General features: G+C 37.0%; 1 protein-coding gene across 1 annotated transcript in view; it reads left to right on the plus strand.

Moving 5' to 3' along the window:
• The window catches only part of ABCD3 (ATP binding cassette subfamily D member 3), an 86,519-nt gene that overhangs the window by 33,062 nt on the left and 37,115 nt on the right, over window positions 1–16,342 (plus strand). Inside the window, exons 3-6 of the mRNA XM_062191777.1 lie at window positions 2,777–2,875; window positions 7,193–7,281; window positions 13,620–13,689; window positions 16,006–16,103. Coding sequence (XP_062047761.1) covers window positions 2,777–2,875; window positions 7,193–7,281; window positions 13,620–13,689; window positions 16,006–16,103 — 356 coding nt within the window. The remainder of the gene's footprint in view (window positions 1–2,776; window positions 2,876–7,192; window positions 7,282–13,619; window positions 13,690–16,005; window positions 16,104–16,342) is intronic.

Here is a 16,342-nt window from a genome sequence, read left to right on the forward strand (position 1 = left end):
TTTCTTTTTTTGTTTGTTTGTTTTGTTTTGTTTTTTTGTTTTTGACAGGCAGAGTTAGACAGTGGGAGACAGAGAGAAAGGTCTTCCTTCCTTTGGTTCACCCCCCAAATGGCTGCATGGCTGGTGCACTGTGCTGATATGAAGCAGGAGCCAGGTGCCTGGTCTCCCATGTGGGGTGCAGGGGCCCAAGCACTTGGGCCATCCTCCCCTGCACTCCCGGGAGTCCAGAGAGCTGGACTGGAAGAGGAGCAACTGGGACAGAACAGTGCCCCAACCGGGACTAGAACCCAGAGTACCAGCGCCGCAGGTGGAGTATTAGCCTAGTGAGCCTCGGCGCTGGCCGCCTGGTAGTTTCATAGCCTTCCTCACGTAGTGTAACACATTACTCATGGTTGTGCTGATGCTGGTATAAACAAACCTGTGCTGCCAGGTGTATAAAAGTATAACATTCAGTTATGTATAGTATGTGATACTTGATGAAAAGCTATGCTGTGTTACTGGCTTATGTATTTTTATACTGTACTTATCATTTTATTATGTGCTCCTTCTACTTATAAAAAAGACTGTTACTGTAAAACAATATATTGTGTTAGGCAGGCTGCAGCCTCGGGCATCTCTCTTTATTTTGTTTATTGCTTCAAAGGCTGCATTGAGTGATAGACCTGTGTCATCCAGGCTTGTGTAAGTGCACTCTGCTGTTCACACACAGTGAAGTTACCTAATGCAGTTCTTAGAACACATCCTTGTCATTAAGTGATGCATGACTGCAGTTATAATTGGGATGGTAATCGGGTGAGAATATTTTCATAAAATTGGAATTAAGGAAGAGGAAAGGATTTAATTAGAAAATAGTCTTTTTTTTTTTTTAAAGATTTACTTATTTGTTTGAAAGTCAGAGATACAGAGAGAGAGAGAGAGAGAGAGAGAGAGAGAGAATCTTCCATTTGCTGGTTCACTCCCCAGAGAGAGAGAGAGAGAGAGAGAGAGAGAGAGAATCTTACATCTGCTGGTTCACTCCCCAGATGGCTACAATAGTCAGCGCTGGGGCAGGTGGAAGCCAGGAGCCAGGAGCTTTATCTGTATCTCTCTTGTAGGTGGCAGGGGCCCAAGCACTTGGGCTGTCTTCTGCTTTTCCCAGGCCATTAGAAGTGGAGCAGCCAGCATATTAACCAGTGCCCACAGGGGGATGCTGGCATCATAGATGTTGGCTTTACCTGCTGTGCCACAATGCTGGCTTTATATTTTCATTTATTTGAAAAGTAGACAGGGAGTGGGGGAGAGAAAATCTTCCATCTGCTAATTCACTCCCCAAATTGCTGCAATAACCAGTGTTGGACCAGGCCAAAGACTGGAGCCAGGAACTCAGTCTGGATCTCCCATGTGAGTGTCAGGGACCCAAGAACTTGAGCCATCACCTGAAGCCTGCCAGGGTATCTAGTATAGGAAGACGGAACTGGAAAGAGCTGAGACTCAAAACCGAGTCACTCCAAGATGGGGTGTGTATGTCGTAAGCAGTGTTTTAACTGTTGTACCAAATGCCTGCCCCTAATTCAGACATTAATTTTAACTAAAGCATATTTGTACATTTTAATTTAAAACATAATTTGTCTAATTATGGCTGATTGTGAAGAGCTTAGTAGTTAACCCAAACGTTGAGGGTGATGGTTTAATAGTTGGGGGATAATGTTAGGTAGGGAAAGAGTTCTGTAATGTCTTGCCTTTCCAAGAAGTTTCTTCTATCTGTTCCCTAAGCAACCCAATGATAGTGAAGTAAATAGTCTCTCCTACAGGCTCTTCATGTCACTCTCTCCTTGCAAGTGGTTTTGTGCTTCTGTTTTCATGGACCCAGTGAAAATGAAAAAAATCTCTGAAGCGGTTATGATTATCTTCAGTCCCTCTACAATTACAGTAATTCACTGTGGAGTCAAGCCTCTGTCCCTTGTGGGCCTTGCCTCCCTTTCCATTGTCATTGTTCTTTGCTCTAGCAATGCTTTCATCCTACTGTTGGTTGTGCATATCTGTTTTATTCCAGCATTGAGTTTTGTGCTTGATGTTCCTTGTGCTTCACCCCTCCTCCCCCGAAATAATCACGTGGCTTCACTTATGTCAGGTTAAATGTTGAGAGGCCTTTCTGTGCATCCTGTCTGAACCATTCTTATTTTCTCAGGGCCCTGCCTAGTCTGTCTGTGGTAATTTGTATTTTGGTTATTATCTGTGTTTCCCCTGCTAGAAAGCAAGCTTCATGAGTGAAGGAACCTTGTCTTTGAATTGATGAGGAAGAGAGTGAACTGGCAGACTGTATATTGGAAATGTTAAGTGAAAAGTCTAGAAATCCAAATTTCCTGTAGTTAACATCAGGGAAAATTCTGTTTAGGATTGTTTTTAAAAGTCCCCTGTTAATCAGGAAGTGGGTAATAAAACCCTTAATAAGTACTTGACCAATTCTTAGCTGTCTCTTTGACCTCATCTATTACTCTCCGAGCTTGCCCCTGGGCCTCAAGTGGCTATTTTGTTGTTCCTCAAGCACAGTAAATGGGCTTTTGCTTGGTGTTGGACACTTGCTGTTTCTTCTGCTTAGAGCCTTCTGTGTATTCATGTGGCTCCAGTGTTTAGGTGATATCTTACTTTTGGAAAGCATGTTTGAGTAAGTTTTTGCTGTCTACATGGAGTATATTGATTTAGGTCAAATATGTTAATCTTTTTTTAGTACATCTGTTATAGCTGTCTTAAAAGGACTTTTTTTTCTTTTTCTTTTCTTTTCTTTTTTTTTTTTTAGAAAGAAGGAAGAAAAGAGCGAGCTGTTGTGGACAAGGTGTTTTTATCAAGGCTGTCAAAGATTCTGAAAATTATGGTCCCTAGAACATTTTGTAAAGAGGTAAGTCTTATGAAATTATAATGTTAAGTGTTCAACTTTCAAGGTTCATGAGATCAGAACAGTAAAACCATAGCACTTTGGTTATACTGGCAGTCAAATATTTTCTGTGTAAGTAAAGAAGACTACCAGATTTTTGTCTTCAAATCACCACTTGTCAGATACCCTTGTTAACTGCCAATTTTTCATTCTGCTTTATGCAAAATTCTAAATGACTACAGGGCGACTATACTAAATGGTGTTGCTTTATTATAGTTAAATATTGCCAGTAAAAATGATATTAAATTTAAAAAGATAAACCTTTTTATTATATTTACACATTAACAAGTTACATTGATATGGAATATGTTAAAACTTGCTGTTTCACATTTGACTAGATATGTTTTGAAGAGACTGAGAATGATACTTGAAATCAAGTATTTTCAGGAAGTGAGCTGGTTTTAGGAATAAGTTTTTATTTTTTTCTTTTGCTTTTTTAAAAATTGTTGTTACTTAATAAATACTTTTAATGATTATTAAAACAGTGCTGCATTTTTAATTACCTCAGCATTCTCCCTTTTATATAACCAGAAGTTTCATTATCTATGACTTCTCCCCGTGTCTCATCTTTTTTTTCAGGATCTAGTCATTTTTCTTCTCTTCCTGACTGGATATTACAGTAATCTTCAGTTAGTTTTACTTCGAAGATCTCTTTTTAAAAACTCTTCTACCAGATTTATCTTCTTAAACCATAACATTTCCTCATGTTCAAATTTTAAAAAGCATTAGCCTTATCATTGAGTAATAGCAAGAAAAGGATAAGGTATTTCAATAGCAGTGCAGTTTCCAAGAGAAGGTCCTTTCCTCCATTACACTAGACCAGCTGTCAATGTCCTCACCTCAGAACCATATCCTGTTGATTCTGTCCATGAGAAACGCTAAAAAATAATATAACAACATCCTTTTTTTTTCCTAATTAGATGGAGATAATACATGTTCCTTGAAAAGCAGAGCTGGAAAATGCAAACGGATATTTTTCTCTTCTTTGGACTTATCAGTCTCTTAGTCATTTTGGTGTATGGTCTTGTTTATGAGCATATATTTTGATAAAAATGGAATCATACTAACACTTTTAAAATCTCATCCCTCCCTTACATTTTCAGTGTTCTTCCCAGGTATCTTTGTGTTTTCCAGATTAGTCTCTGCCTTTCCATTCCTATTGTTTTCACTGTATCTTACCTGGATTGCTATAATTGCTCTGATCTTTTTGCTTTCCAGTTGCTCTAAGTTTTATTTCTGAAATTCAACTAAAAACATTGCTTCTTTTTTTCTTGTAGGGTAAATCACAAACTGACTTTGACCTTTTCAGTATCATCTGCTTAGAAGATTCATTATTGTTTTGTGATCAGAGGCTATGCTGTCATGCACAATATCATGTTTGAAAACCTGTCCCTCTTCCCAACAAAAACAAATGTGTTAAAAAAAAAAAAAAAAAAAAAGCTGAACACTTGTTATCTTCTTTGTAAAGGTTTCCTTTGACTCTTCAAGCATAATTGTTTTCTAATTTCTGTAATCTATCTGGCTTTGAAGAAGCCTTGTTGAAAATACAAACTTCCCTGGAAAGAGTCATATATGATCTGATCAGTTAGCAACTTAATGCTGATATTCACTGTTGCAGGAGTTCATCAGGGGTGACATGAATGTGAGACATTGGCTAGGTCTCTAGGAGTTAGTAAGGGAGGTAGAAGCACCAACTTGGCTAATCCCTGAGTTTGTCTAGGTCTGGATCTGCTGTAGAGTCATTTTACATGCCATCTATGAGGAACGTAAAGACTGAAGTTTAACCCAATTTCAAGAAAGTAAAATAAAATATTTGGAAATAATAGAAGATAAAACATAGAGTGAATAATTGGTATAGGAAATAGAAGTGAAAATAAAACGTGAGAGAATATGGAACTTCATGTGTATTGTAGGGTGAGGGACCTGAATCATTGCCAACTCTTGAGTTGCTGACACAGGTACAATAATAATGGGAACAATGGTGATTCTGAAGACACCCTTTATATAAAAAAATTTTAGAACTGTCAATAAAGCAAAGTTTGCTAGATTTTACTGAAGTGAGACAAGTGAATTTGGTACTTCTTTTAAAGGAAAATATAACCAAGAACATAAAATGAGGGGAAAAAAAACCAATTTATCTGTGTCTAGTAATGCTTTTATACTGCAATGATTAATTTAGGATTGGGACAGTATTAGGGGTCAGTGCTGTGGTGTAGAAGTTAAAGCCTCCACCTGCAGTGCCAGCATCTTTTATGGGTGTTGGTTCAAGTCCATGCTGCTCCACTTCTGTTTGGGCTGCTTTCTAATGCTCCTGGGAAAGTAGTGGAAGATGGCCTAAGTGCTTGTGCCCCTGCACCCACGTGGGAGGCCTGATAGAAGCTCGAGGCTCTTGGCTCCTGGCCTTGGCCTGGCACTGCTCCAGCCATTGTGGCCATTTGCAGAGTAAACCAGCGAGTGGAAGATTTTCCCTCTCTCTTTCTCTCTTCTCTTTCTTTCTTCTCTCTCTTCTCTCTTTCTCTCTCTCTCTCTCCTCCCTCCTCCCTCCTTCACTTGCCCCCTGACTCTATTTCTGCCTTTCAAATTAATAAATCCCCCCTCCCAAAAAAATCAGAGGCAATATTAAATGTCTGAATTGAAAGTTGGCATTATTGTTAAAATGACACAGATAGCATATATTGAAGTCAATAGGTTCTTCTGTTGTCAACCGAATACCTAACTTTGGGACAGTGGGATCAGGCAGGGAGATACTTTCTTGCTAGCTAACTCTGGCAAGTCTTAGGGTGGCAAGTGCCACAGCTCAATTACATACTCTCTTTGACACTGTCTTCTTAGGGCTTCATTTACAACTTTTGTGTTTATGACCTCCTCTCTCATCTTTGATTTGGTTGGAGGGTTTTTACTTTTTAGAAAGGAAGTTTGTTTTGGCCGGCGCCGCGGCTCACTAGGCTAATCCTCCGCCTTGCGGCGCCGGCACACCGGGTTCTAGTCCCGGTCAGGGCACCGATCCTGTCCCGGTTGCCCCTCTTCCAGGCCAGCTCTCTGCTGTGGCCAGGGAGTGCAGTGGAGGATGGCCCAAGTGCTTGGGTCCTGCACCCCATGAGAGACCAGGAGAAGCACCTGGCTCCTGCCATCGCATCAGCGCGGTGCGCCGGCCGCAGCGCGCCAACCGCGGCGGCCATTGGAGGGTGAACCAACGGCAAAAGGAAGACCTTTCTCTCTGTCTGTCTCTCTCACTGTCCACTCTGCCTGTCAAAAAAAAAAAAAAAAAAAGTTTGTTTTGTAAAAATTATTTAAGTAACACATGCTTTTGTTGCTATGTTACTGTCATATTCTTCCAATTCAGAAAGTTTAAGGTTGGCTTTGAATGTGTATGTGTTGGTCGGGGAAGGGAGAGGAGGCAGCAGGCTTCTCATCTCAGAGATACTTGGCTTTAGTCACCCCACCTTTTAGCTCTCCCTCTTTGTAGTCCATTTTGCACAGCAGTGCTTAATTAACACTTTCTAGACATCGCTTTACATATTTTGTTCTTCCTGGAAGCTTGCAGTAACTTTATATTGTCTCAATTCTGCTTCATATGCAACCCTGTACTTCATTTTTTCTCTAAATCCTTTACCATTTTTTACCCTTAATTCTCTCATTCATTTTACTTGATTTATTTAATGTATTTCTAATTGCAATAGCCATCTTTAGTTACTCTAAACCTTCCCATCCCAATACTTCTCATATGAAGTTATACAAATGTGCTTACCTAAATTTTTCTGGTTTTTTTTGTTTTTTTTTTTTTTTGTATGTCTTGCTTTCTTAACTAAATTGAAAACCCTGTGAAGGCAAGGACACTATTAAAGGTTTTTCTAACTAACTGAACCAAATTTATTTTACTTGGGCAAAATTTTAGTCTTCAGTACATTAACAGTTATTGCCATTTCTCTTTGTTAAATTATACATTTAAAAGTGTGAGAAAATCATGGTGCATTGTGATTCAGGTAATCAAAGTTACTCTCTTTGCCTCTGTTATTGACTGGTTGTGAGGACAAGTCATGTAACCTGCCTAAGACTCATTGCATTCTGGATGAGAAAGAGTAAATGTTCTATAAGGCCTTTTCCATTTATAATATGTTTTAAATTTCCTTTTGAACCCTATTTAAATATTTTCTCTAGGTAAAATATAGGTGAGTTGTATTAAAGCTACAATAAAGCTTTGAATATGGAAATAAAAAATTTTTATCAAAGTAATGTTTAACTTCTAAAATGCATTTATTTAATTTACCTGGTTTATTTTAGACAGGTTACTTGATACTTATTGCTGTTATGCTGGTGTCTCGAACATATTGTGATGTTTGGATGATTCAAAATGGGACACTCATTGAAAGGTACTTGTCTGTTCACCTTCCTCTTGTATGTATGAAATACTAATTTATCTCATAATTAAGCATTATCATTAAAGCAAGAAATAGGTTCCAAACTAGGTAAAAATACTTAATTCAAGTTATGTGTTCACTTACTTAAAAATATTTATGGGGTGTTTTGCGTGTGCCAGACACTATGTGATAGGGTTCATAGTATATATCCCAGTGAAATGGAGAAACTGCTGGACCAAACTTTGCTCAGCTGACAGTTTATAGACTATTAAAGAGACCAGTAAACAGAAAATTTAAGTGTAGTCTTGTAATGGGAGTTTTTAAAAGCCACCAAGTTTGGTATCTAAAATGAATGAGATAATTTGGTGGAAAATATCAATGCATTTTAAGAGTCACCTTGAGCATGTTTATAAGAAGGGAAAAAAAAGCCTCAGATTTTTTTTTGTTTGTTTCTGAAGTTAGTGCTTTCTGTATTTTTCCATTATTTCCCTACATATTATATTGTTAATCACTACAATGATTAATTCAAAATCAATAATTTTGAATTAAAAAACTTTGAAAATGTCAATTGGGGTATCTTGGGTTGTTACAACCATTTAGCATTTATTAATAAAGAATTTACTCTTCATGATACCAATTTGAATATCAGGGTAGGAAATATTTTCTTCGATTGCAGTAGTTCCTGGTTTGTAATATTTTATTAGAAAATTTCTTAAAATACTTTAAGATGACTGTTTGAATGACAGTACTTAAAATCTCTAAATGCCCCCAAATTTTGAAATACAGGTTTTTTCTTTTAGATCCTTGATTTGCTTCTTAGAGAATTTATAGGAAGAGGAAGAATGCTTTATGCCCAAGTTTTCAGACTCATTTCTCTAGGAGAATAAAGAAGTTTATCTGCACAGGATTAAAGAATTAAGCACATACTTCTGAATATGGGTAAATTATGTAGGCTGTTATATTCAACCAAGTCTCCCTGAAACCTGTGGTAGTCTCATGCCTTTTTATTTGAGTCATAATTTTAAACGTCATAAATGAACATAGCTTAATGTCAAATAGTCTTCCTATAGGTTATAATTTCAAAACATACATTCCCAGGGCTCACTCCTTCCACTCAATGTCATTACCTGGAGCCAATGGTTTTCTGTTTTTTCTGTTTCATCTTTTATGTTTGCATTTCAATATAACATACTTGTATTAGTGCTTAGAGATTTTTTTTTATTTTAGTGTATGTGTTCATTTCCTACTTTGGAGGGTGAGAATTAGCTCTTTTGCATTCCTACCCACTCCTGTGCTCATCTTTTCAACGTTATATTGTAATTGTTGTTAAATCTGAACTTAATGGCCATGATTTTGACTATCCTTTACAGCTGAGCAATGTGGTTTACCTTGGTAGTTTCTTTTCTATAAACCTTTTTTTTTCCTGGCATTTATAAATCACAAATTTTTGTGTGCTTTAATTTTTTGTCTACTCCTCTATAATTCAGCTCAGGCTTTTTGACAGTACTGTGAAATCTTTTTAATATTGTGATATGATCAAATGTGCCGGGTAATCTATCACCCTCACCCTATTACTTGTAGTTTCCTGTCTTCCTGCTCTAATCATGGCTGGTTATACTCTAGGCCCTCTGAATAGCAGTTATGTTTGAACTGTTTCATCATTAAATTGCATCTTCTCTCCTGCATTTACTAGCCTATTTTCTGAATCTTTTGTTATCCTCTTTCATGGCTTACTTTCTCATTTTGGCAAATACAGTCTTTTTCTGAAAACAAGGTTCAAGAGAGAAATTTCTTAAACCTTATAGATTTGAAAATGTCTTTATTCTGCTCTTACATAATATGTGATTAACTAGCAATGTTTGTGCATTCCTAGTTGAAAGAGTCTTTTCCTCAGAATTTTGAGGGCATCACTGTTGTGTTCTGGCTTTCAACCTTGGTTGCAGACAGTTGGGATCACCTGGTGAATTTTAGGAACTGGGCCTGCTCCTACAGATTCAGGTTCGCTTTGTGAAAACATCCTAGATGATTCTAGTGTGCAGCAAAATTGAAAACCACTGCTGTAGGTCCATGGGATGTTGAGGCCTGTTGCTACTTTGATTACCCTTCCTTAGCAGGGGATCTGTCTTCAAACTTTATTTTTTCACTTTTTTGGTAATTTGTGATGTATTAGTGGTGTTTGAAAACTTCACTAAACATCAGTGAATTTTTTTCCCATTCTTTTTGTTAGCCACTAATTGGGCCATTTTTAAGTCTATAAACTCAGTCTTCATTCTGAGACATTTTCTTGTTTTAAAACAATTTTTCCTCTCCATTTTTTCTGGAATCCTTATTAGTTGAGTATTGGACTCCCTCCATGCTGCTAACCTGTTTATCATGTTATTCTCTACTATTTTCATATCTGATATTTTATTCCATTTTCTAGGAAATATCTTTATTGTCTAGTGAATTTTTATTGTTATTTTATGTGGATGTGTATTTTTATAGCAATTATTCTTTCAAATATGTGTTTTGTTGTTTCTTCATCTTGAAACTATCAGTTTTTAGAGGAATGTTTTGTCAGCTCCCTGCATTGTTTGTTTCCTTCATCGTCCTTTAAAAAAAAATTGTTCTGATGTTTGTCAGTCATAGTAGAGACTTTATTGAGGCAGCCTGTGACTCTTGTCTATTAACTCACATTTGAAAATGAAGGCTGTAAAAATTTATTGAGCAGGAGTTGAGGACTTGCTGATTATGTGGTCTCCCTTGATGGATGTCTCAGGGAGTCTGGCTTTGTGTGTGCCTAGTGAAGAACACTAACAAATTGCAAGAACATGAACATCACTGATACGTTTGTTTATTGCTTCTAATGTATCGACTGTAGGAGGATCCATTTTTATTGCTAAGTTCTATTTTTATGAGCAGTGTGCACAAGTAAATTGAATCTTTTGTGTAATTAACGTAGAGATGACATTTGTGCCCTTTAACATGATTATAAAATTTATATGTTTTCTTTGATAACTATCTGATTTTAAATACTGTATATTGATAAAAATATAATATCCTCAACTATAATATTGCTAATTGTCTTGTGACAAAAATATATGGATTATATTCACCATGAAATCATATTAGATGTTTGTGCCACCTTTTAGACACAAATTACTTACACACTCTGTACAGTAATAGTTTAGAATAGAAAATTGGTTTGCTTTAAAAAATTTTTCCCATTTATTCATGTTTTGTGATTTCATCCTTTTATAATCCAGAAGAATAATATTAAGTATTCACAACTAGGGATTTCCAAGTTTAATCAAATAGATGATAATTTTTATTAAAGATAATAATCTGAAAAAAATACATAACCAAGGGTACTTTGTTACATCAGTTTAATTGATGATAATGGACAAGAGAAACATTATGAAGTATGAGCCAGCTTATAATTCTACTTGCTAAAATAGCCTATTGGCTACTCAGGTTTTTTTTTTTTTTTGATATGCAGAGTGGACAGAGAGACAGACAGAGAGACAGACAGAGAGACAGGTCTTCCTTTGCCTTTGGTTCACCCTCCAATGGCCGCTGCGGCCAGCGCGCTGCAGCCGGCACACCGCGCTGATCTGATGGCAGGAGCCAGGTGCTTATCCTGGTCTCCCATGGGGTGCAGGGCCCAAGCACTTGGGCCATCCTCCACTGCACTCCCTGGCCATAGCAGAGAGCTGGCCTGGAAGAGAGGCAACAGGGACAGAATCCGGCACCCCGACGTCGGGACTAGAACCTGGTGTGCCGGCGCTGCAAGGTGGAGGATTAGCCTATTGAGCCACAGCGCCGGCCTTGGCTACTCAGTTTTAAAATTTAATTATAAGATTAAAAATTTTTTTGTTTCTTTCTTTGAATTTCTAGAAGTCGCTTAAAAATTAGTTTGATACGCTTTAAACTTAGAGAAAAGTTGCAAGAATAGTACCAGAAACTTCTTCATACTCTCTTAAGCATATTCACTAATTGTAATTATCATTTTGAAGTTGTTAACTTTCTCCTTGTAACTATTTTTGAGCCTCTGCTGTATATGAGTTCTTTAATATTTGGTCAAATATTTAATAAATTTATCCAAATTAAAAGTTTTAAAATATTGTGCATAGAACAATTTTATTTGAAAAATTAGTACTTTTTTTGCTCACTGTTAAAGTTACAATGTAAATTGATTTATATGTCTTTTCCTTTTTTGCCTCTTTTAAAGCAGAGCTAGATGCATTTATTTCTGCTAAGAAGACTCATTTTTGCTAAAGTCTCCAAGAGACTTGTTATAATCTTTAATGTGCTTCATTTTAGTATCCTTTTCATATTTTAGGGTTGTTATTAGCTACTGACTTTGGAATATTGTTGAATCTGAATAAAACTGTTATCTTCTTTAAGGTAGACACTGTAGTAATTCTATGATATAGAGGAGAATCTTTCATAAAGATTTTATTTTCACCCATTTGGCTATCAACAGCATTTTAAAATCCACAAATTATCTTCTGTAAAGATCTTTATATATTTTGACAATAGTCATTAAGGCTACTGTAAAATTACTTTTTGTTAATTATTATTGTTTTTTTGCAGCGGAATAATAAGCAGAAATAAGGCTTTATTCCAGAAACCATTTTTTAAGTTTATAGCTGCTACTCCAATGGTAAACCATTGCTCAATGATGGCATGTACTTTACCAGAATTTTATAATCTTGTGTGTTTCACAGCTTGAGCAACACTAAAACACTTTGGTTTGATGTAAAGTTTGGTTAAAACAATTTTAACTTAAACCTCAACTTTTTGTACTGTCTTCATTGCTTAATGTCTCTATATTCTCACTGCTTATAAACATTTTTGTGTGGTTTTATTTTTACTTTGATTCAGTTCAGAGTTTTTAAAAACTTTTACTTTTTAGTGGTTATATCAAAATTGGACTTAATTTTTTCATCACCCAAAAGTAACACTTCCCAAAGTAGGTTGTGTAGAATCCTAGGTATCCAGGAGATGTTACATGCTGTAAACCCCTAGGAGAGGTATAGTGCATATATCTTACATTAAAAGCTTTGAAAAGGTCTTTGATAAAGACATTTGTTAGCTTTGTTTAACTCATGTTTTCCCAATTTTATTTACCTACTACCTCGTAAAAAAGAAATTATATTTCTGTCATATACCAATCACTTTTTAATGAGGAGATGGATTTAAATCATTTAATCCAAGGTTTCTCAAAATATGTTTGGGAATATTAAGAAATACTTGAAAAAAGAGCTCTGTGATTAAATAAATTATCTCTTCTGTAAGTGATAGACATAGATTGTACCCAAAGATCCTTCACTTATATAATAGTGTCTTTCAAGCATTTTAATAGAGCAGTAGAATCTTTATTTTAAATTCTTTTTTTTAAAATTTTTTTAAGATTTATTTTGAAAGGCAGAGGTACAGAGAGAGGTGGAGGGACAGAGATTCCATTCGCTGATTCACTGCCCAAATGGTCACAACGGCCAGAGCTGGGCTGAACCAAAGCCAGGAGCCAGGAGTGTCTTCTAGGTCTCCCATGGGGGTGCAGCAGGTGCATTAGGCAGAGAGCTGGATGGGAAGAGGAGCAGCCAGGCCTGGAACTGGTGCCCCATGTGGAATGCCAGGGTCGCAGGTGGAGGCTTAACCTGCTGTTCCACAGCTCCAACTCCTAAATTCTTAATGTATATTTAAAAAGTAGATAAATATGTAAAATATATGCTGATCTAGTTCAAGTTTGCTAAGGGATCTGAAGCTGTGCAGAGCCATTCTGAGGCTGAGAGGAACCCTGCTGAACCATTATTCTCTGATCTGTCATTTAGTCCCAGGCTTGGCAGACTAGATCCTGAAGGACAAGTGTTGCTACCTGTTGTCTGTTTTGGTGAAATTTTACTATTAGCAGCCATACTTGTTCTTGGCTGCTTTTGCTCTACAGTGGCAGTACTGTGTAGTTAAAACAGAGATCTTTTGGCTCACAAGCCTAAAATGCTTACTTTCGCCCCTTTATGATAGGAGATTACTGGTCTCTCCCTGTCAGTCTCTCTGTCATTAGTTCATGCAAGTAAGAATCAGAATGTTAAAATACTTAAAAGTAAACAAATGCTGCTTTATTTTATCTCTAGTAACCAATACCTAGGTCTGTATTTCTGCCTCTCAAAATTTTTTTTTGAAATTATAACATTTTGAAAGCAAACATACCTTTGTAGGAGAATGTTTTTTCACATATTTTTTTTCTTAGTGATTCTTTTGATTTAATAGAAATTTCCGGAAGTACTTTTTTAGAGCTTTGCAGAAGTTTTCTTTGTACTATACTTTGCTTCTTTTGCAACTAATGCATTGCATGTGCTGGTTTGCAGTGGTATCATTGGTCGTAGCAGAAAAGAATTCAAGAGATACTTATTCAACTTCATCGCTGCCATGCCTCTTGTAAGTTTAATTCATTAAAAATCTTAAGTAGGGAAAAATTTCATCTTGTTAAAATCTTTAAGGATTCTTACTATGTTTTTTGAAAATTTATAACACCACATTCCTATTTTGAGCCTAGTTTTATAATTTATACTATACTTTTCAGTATAAACCTTTATACTAGTTTATACTAGTTAGAGAAATTAAAAGGAATTCTGTACAAATTATGTATAAATTTCATGTATAGTAAATGTATGGAGATGATTTCTCTTTTAATCTTAACCAGTTTTCTGCAGTCGGTAGCAGTAGCCTATTACCTGGCAGTAGCATCTCCTTTCGTTTTTTTTTTTTATTTATTTATTTTTTTATTTTTTTTTATTTTTTTTTTATTTTTGACAGGCAGAGTGGACAGTGAGAGAGAGACAGAGAGAAAGGTCTTCCTTTTGCTGTTGGTTCACCCTCCAATGGCCGCCGCGGTAGCGCGCTGCGGCCGGCGCACCGCGCTGTTCTGATGGCAGGAGCCAGGTGCTTATCCTGGTCTCCCCTGGGGTGCAGAGCCCAAACACTTGGGCCATCCTCCACTGCACTCCCTGGCCACAGCAGAGAGCTGGCCTGGAAGAAGTGCAACCGGGACAGGATCGGTGCCCCGACCGGGACTAGAACCCGGTGTGCCGGCGCCGCAAGGCGGAGGATTAGCCTGTTGAGCCACGGCGCCGGCCAGCATCTCCTTTCTAGATGTGACAAAAAGAAATGTTTCTAGGTGTGGCCAAATTAGGAGGCATCCTGGTTGGGAACTGTTGCTTTAGGCCATAAATTATCGTATTAACTTGAACTACTAAATACAGTTTAAATTGGAACTTATGATCTGAGTTTATTAAAGACTAACTTTTTAAGACAACACATATGTGATTTTCTTAGCTTGGTTCTTATATTATTATTTTATTGGCACTATTGGGAATTTTAATGTTCTAAATTGGGGACAAGGGAAGGAAAGGAGAAGCTTGATTCTAAAATTCAATAAAATTGAAACTTGGGAATCCTAGTTTAATAGTGTGAGAAGGAGCATGCGTAGTTTATAATTTTTTAAATTAAAAAAATGAGATTCAGCAGACTTCATGAGAAAAGTTTTATTGTGAATTTGCAATGTGAATATGATTTTGGAACTATCGAAGGATTTATTTTAATATGATCTGAAAAATAGCACTATTTGGTATAGAACTTAAAATTTTTAAAAATTTTGTTTAAATTTTTTTGTATATTTGTTTATTTGAAAGACTGAGTGACAGTAAGACACAGAGAGAGAGATTTTCATCCACTGGCTCACTCTCCAAATACCCACAATATTCAGGGCTTAGGCTGGAGCCAGAAGCCTAGAACTCCATTTGGGTTTTCCACATGGATGGCAGAGGCCCAAGTACTTGGGCTGTCCTCCACTGCTTTCTTTCCTTGGCACATTAACTGGATGCTAGATTAAAAGCAGAACAGCTGGGACTCAAACTGGAATTCTAATATGGGATGCTAGTGTCCTGAGTTGTGGCTTAACCTACTACACCATGACGCCAGTCCCATAAAAGTATTTTTTTGGTAAATGTAAATGCAATGTTTATAGGATTTTATGTCTGAGTTTGTGGTGCTGCTAATAGGAATCAGAAGCTATAAAGATAAAGGAACTCCTAAAAGCAAATATTTATATTAGAAAAGTGACAGATGGCCGGCGCCATGGCTCAACAGGCTAATCCTCTGCCTAGTGGCGCCGGCAACCGGGGTCTAGTCCCGGTCAGGGTGCCGGATTCTGTCCCAGTTGCCCCTGTTCCAGGCCAGCTCTTTGCTATGGCCAAGGAGTGCAGTGGAGGATGGCCCAAGTGCTTGGGCCCTACACCTGCATGGGAGACCAGGATAAGCACCTGGCTCCTGCCATCAGATCAGCGCGGTGCGCCGGCTGCAGCAGCCATTGGAGGGTGAACCAACGGCAAAGGAAGACCTTCCTCTCTGTCTCTCTCTCTGTCTCTCACTGTCCACTCTGCCTGTCAAAAATAAAAAAATTTAAAAAAAAAGTGACAGATTTGATTGTTTACAAAGTTGGCAAGATGCCAATTCATAATTAAGATTCAGTCCCAACTAAAGTTTAACATAGGGTCATTTAAGCCCGTTGCAGTTAGGTTAGCCTGTTCTTTTTGCATCACTATAAATGCTAAATAAAACATCTGAATCATATAAATTTGGACTATCAACCATAAAAATCATAGGATTTGAGGACATAGTGAATGATAAAAAAGTAAGTTACAGTAATTTAGTAAGCAGAAATGAAGCAAACCAATATTTGTTTGTTTGTTTTAGATCTCTTTGGTTAATAACTTCTTGAAGTATGGGTTAAATGAACTCAAACTATGCTTTCGAGTACGGCTCACTAAATACCTCTATGAGGAGTATCTTCAGTAAGTGTTAACCTTTTTATATTAAAAATACTTGAATAGTAACATTTGTGATATTGAGGTATTTCTTATGTGTTTGATATGTTTTTTAGAAAGCCTGCTCTTAGACACAGGAGCATGTTGGAAATAAGTTTCCTGGAATATTGCCCTGGCTCTTCCATTAACTGACAAGTCATCCTACTCTGGACTTGCCTCCTCTAAATGAAAAATGAAATGTTAAGATAGTCTTTAGAGTCGCTTTT

The sequence above is a fragment of the Lepus europaeus genome, chromosome 5, assembly GCF_033115175.1.
Source record: "Lepus europaeus isolate LE1 chromosome 5, mLepTim1.pri, whole genome shotgun sequence".
NCBI lineage: Eukaryota > Metazoa > Chordata > Mammalia > Lagomorpha > Leporidae > Lepus > Lepus europaeus.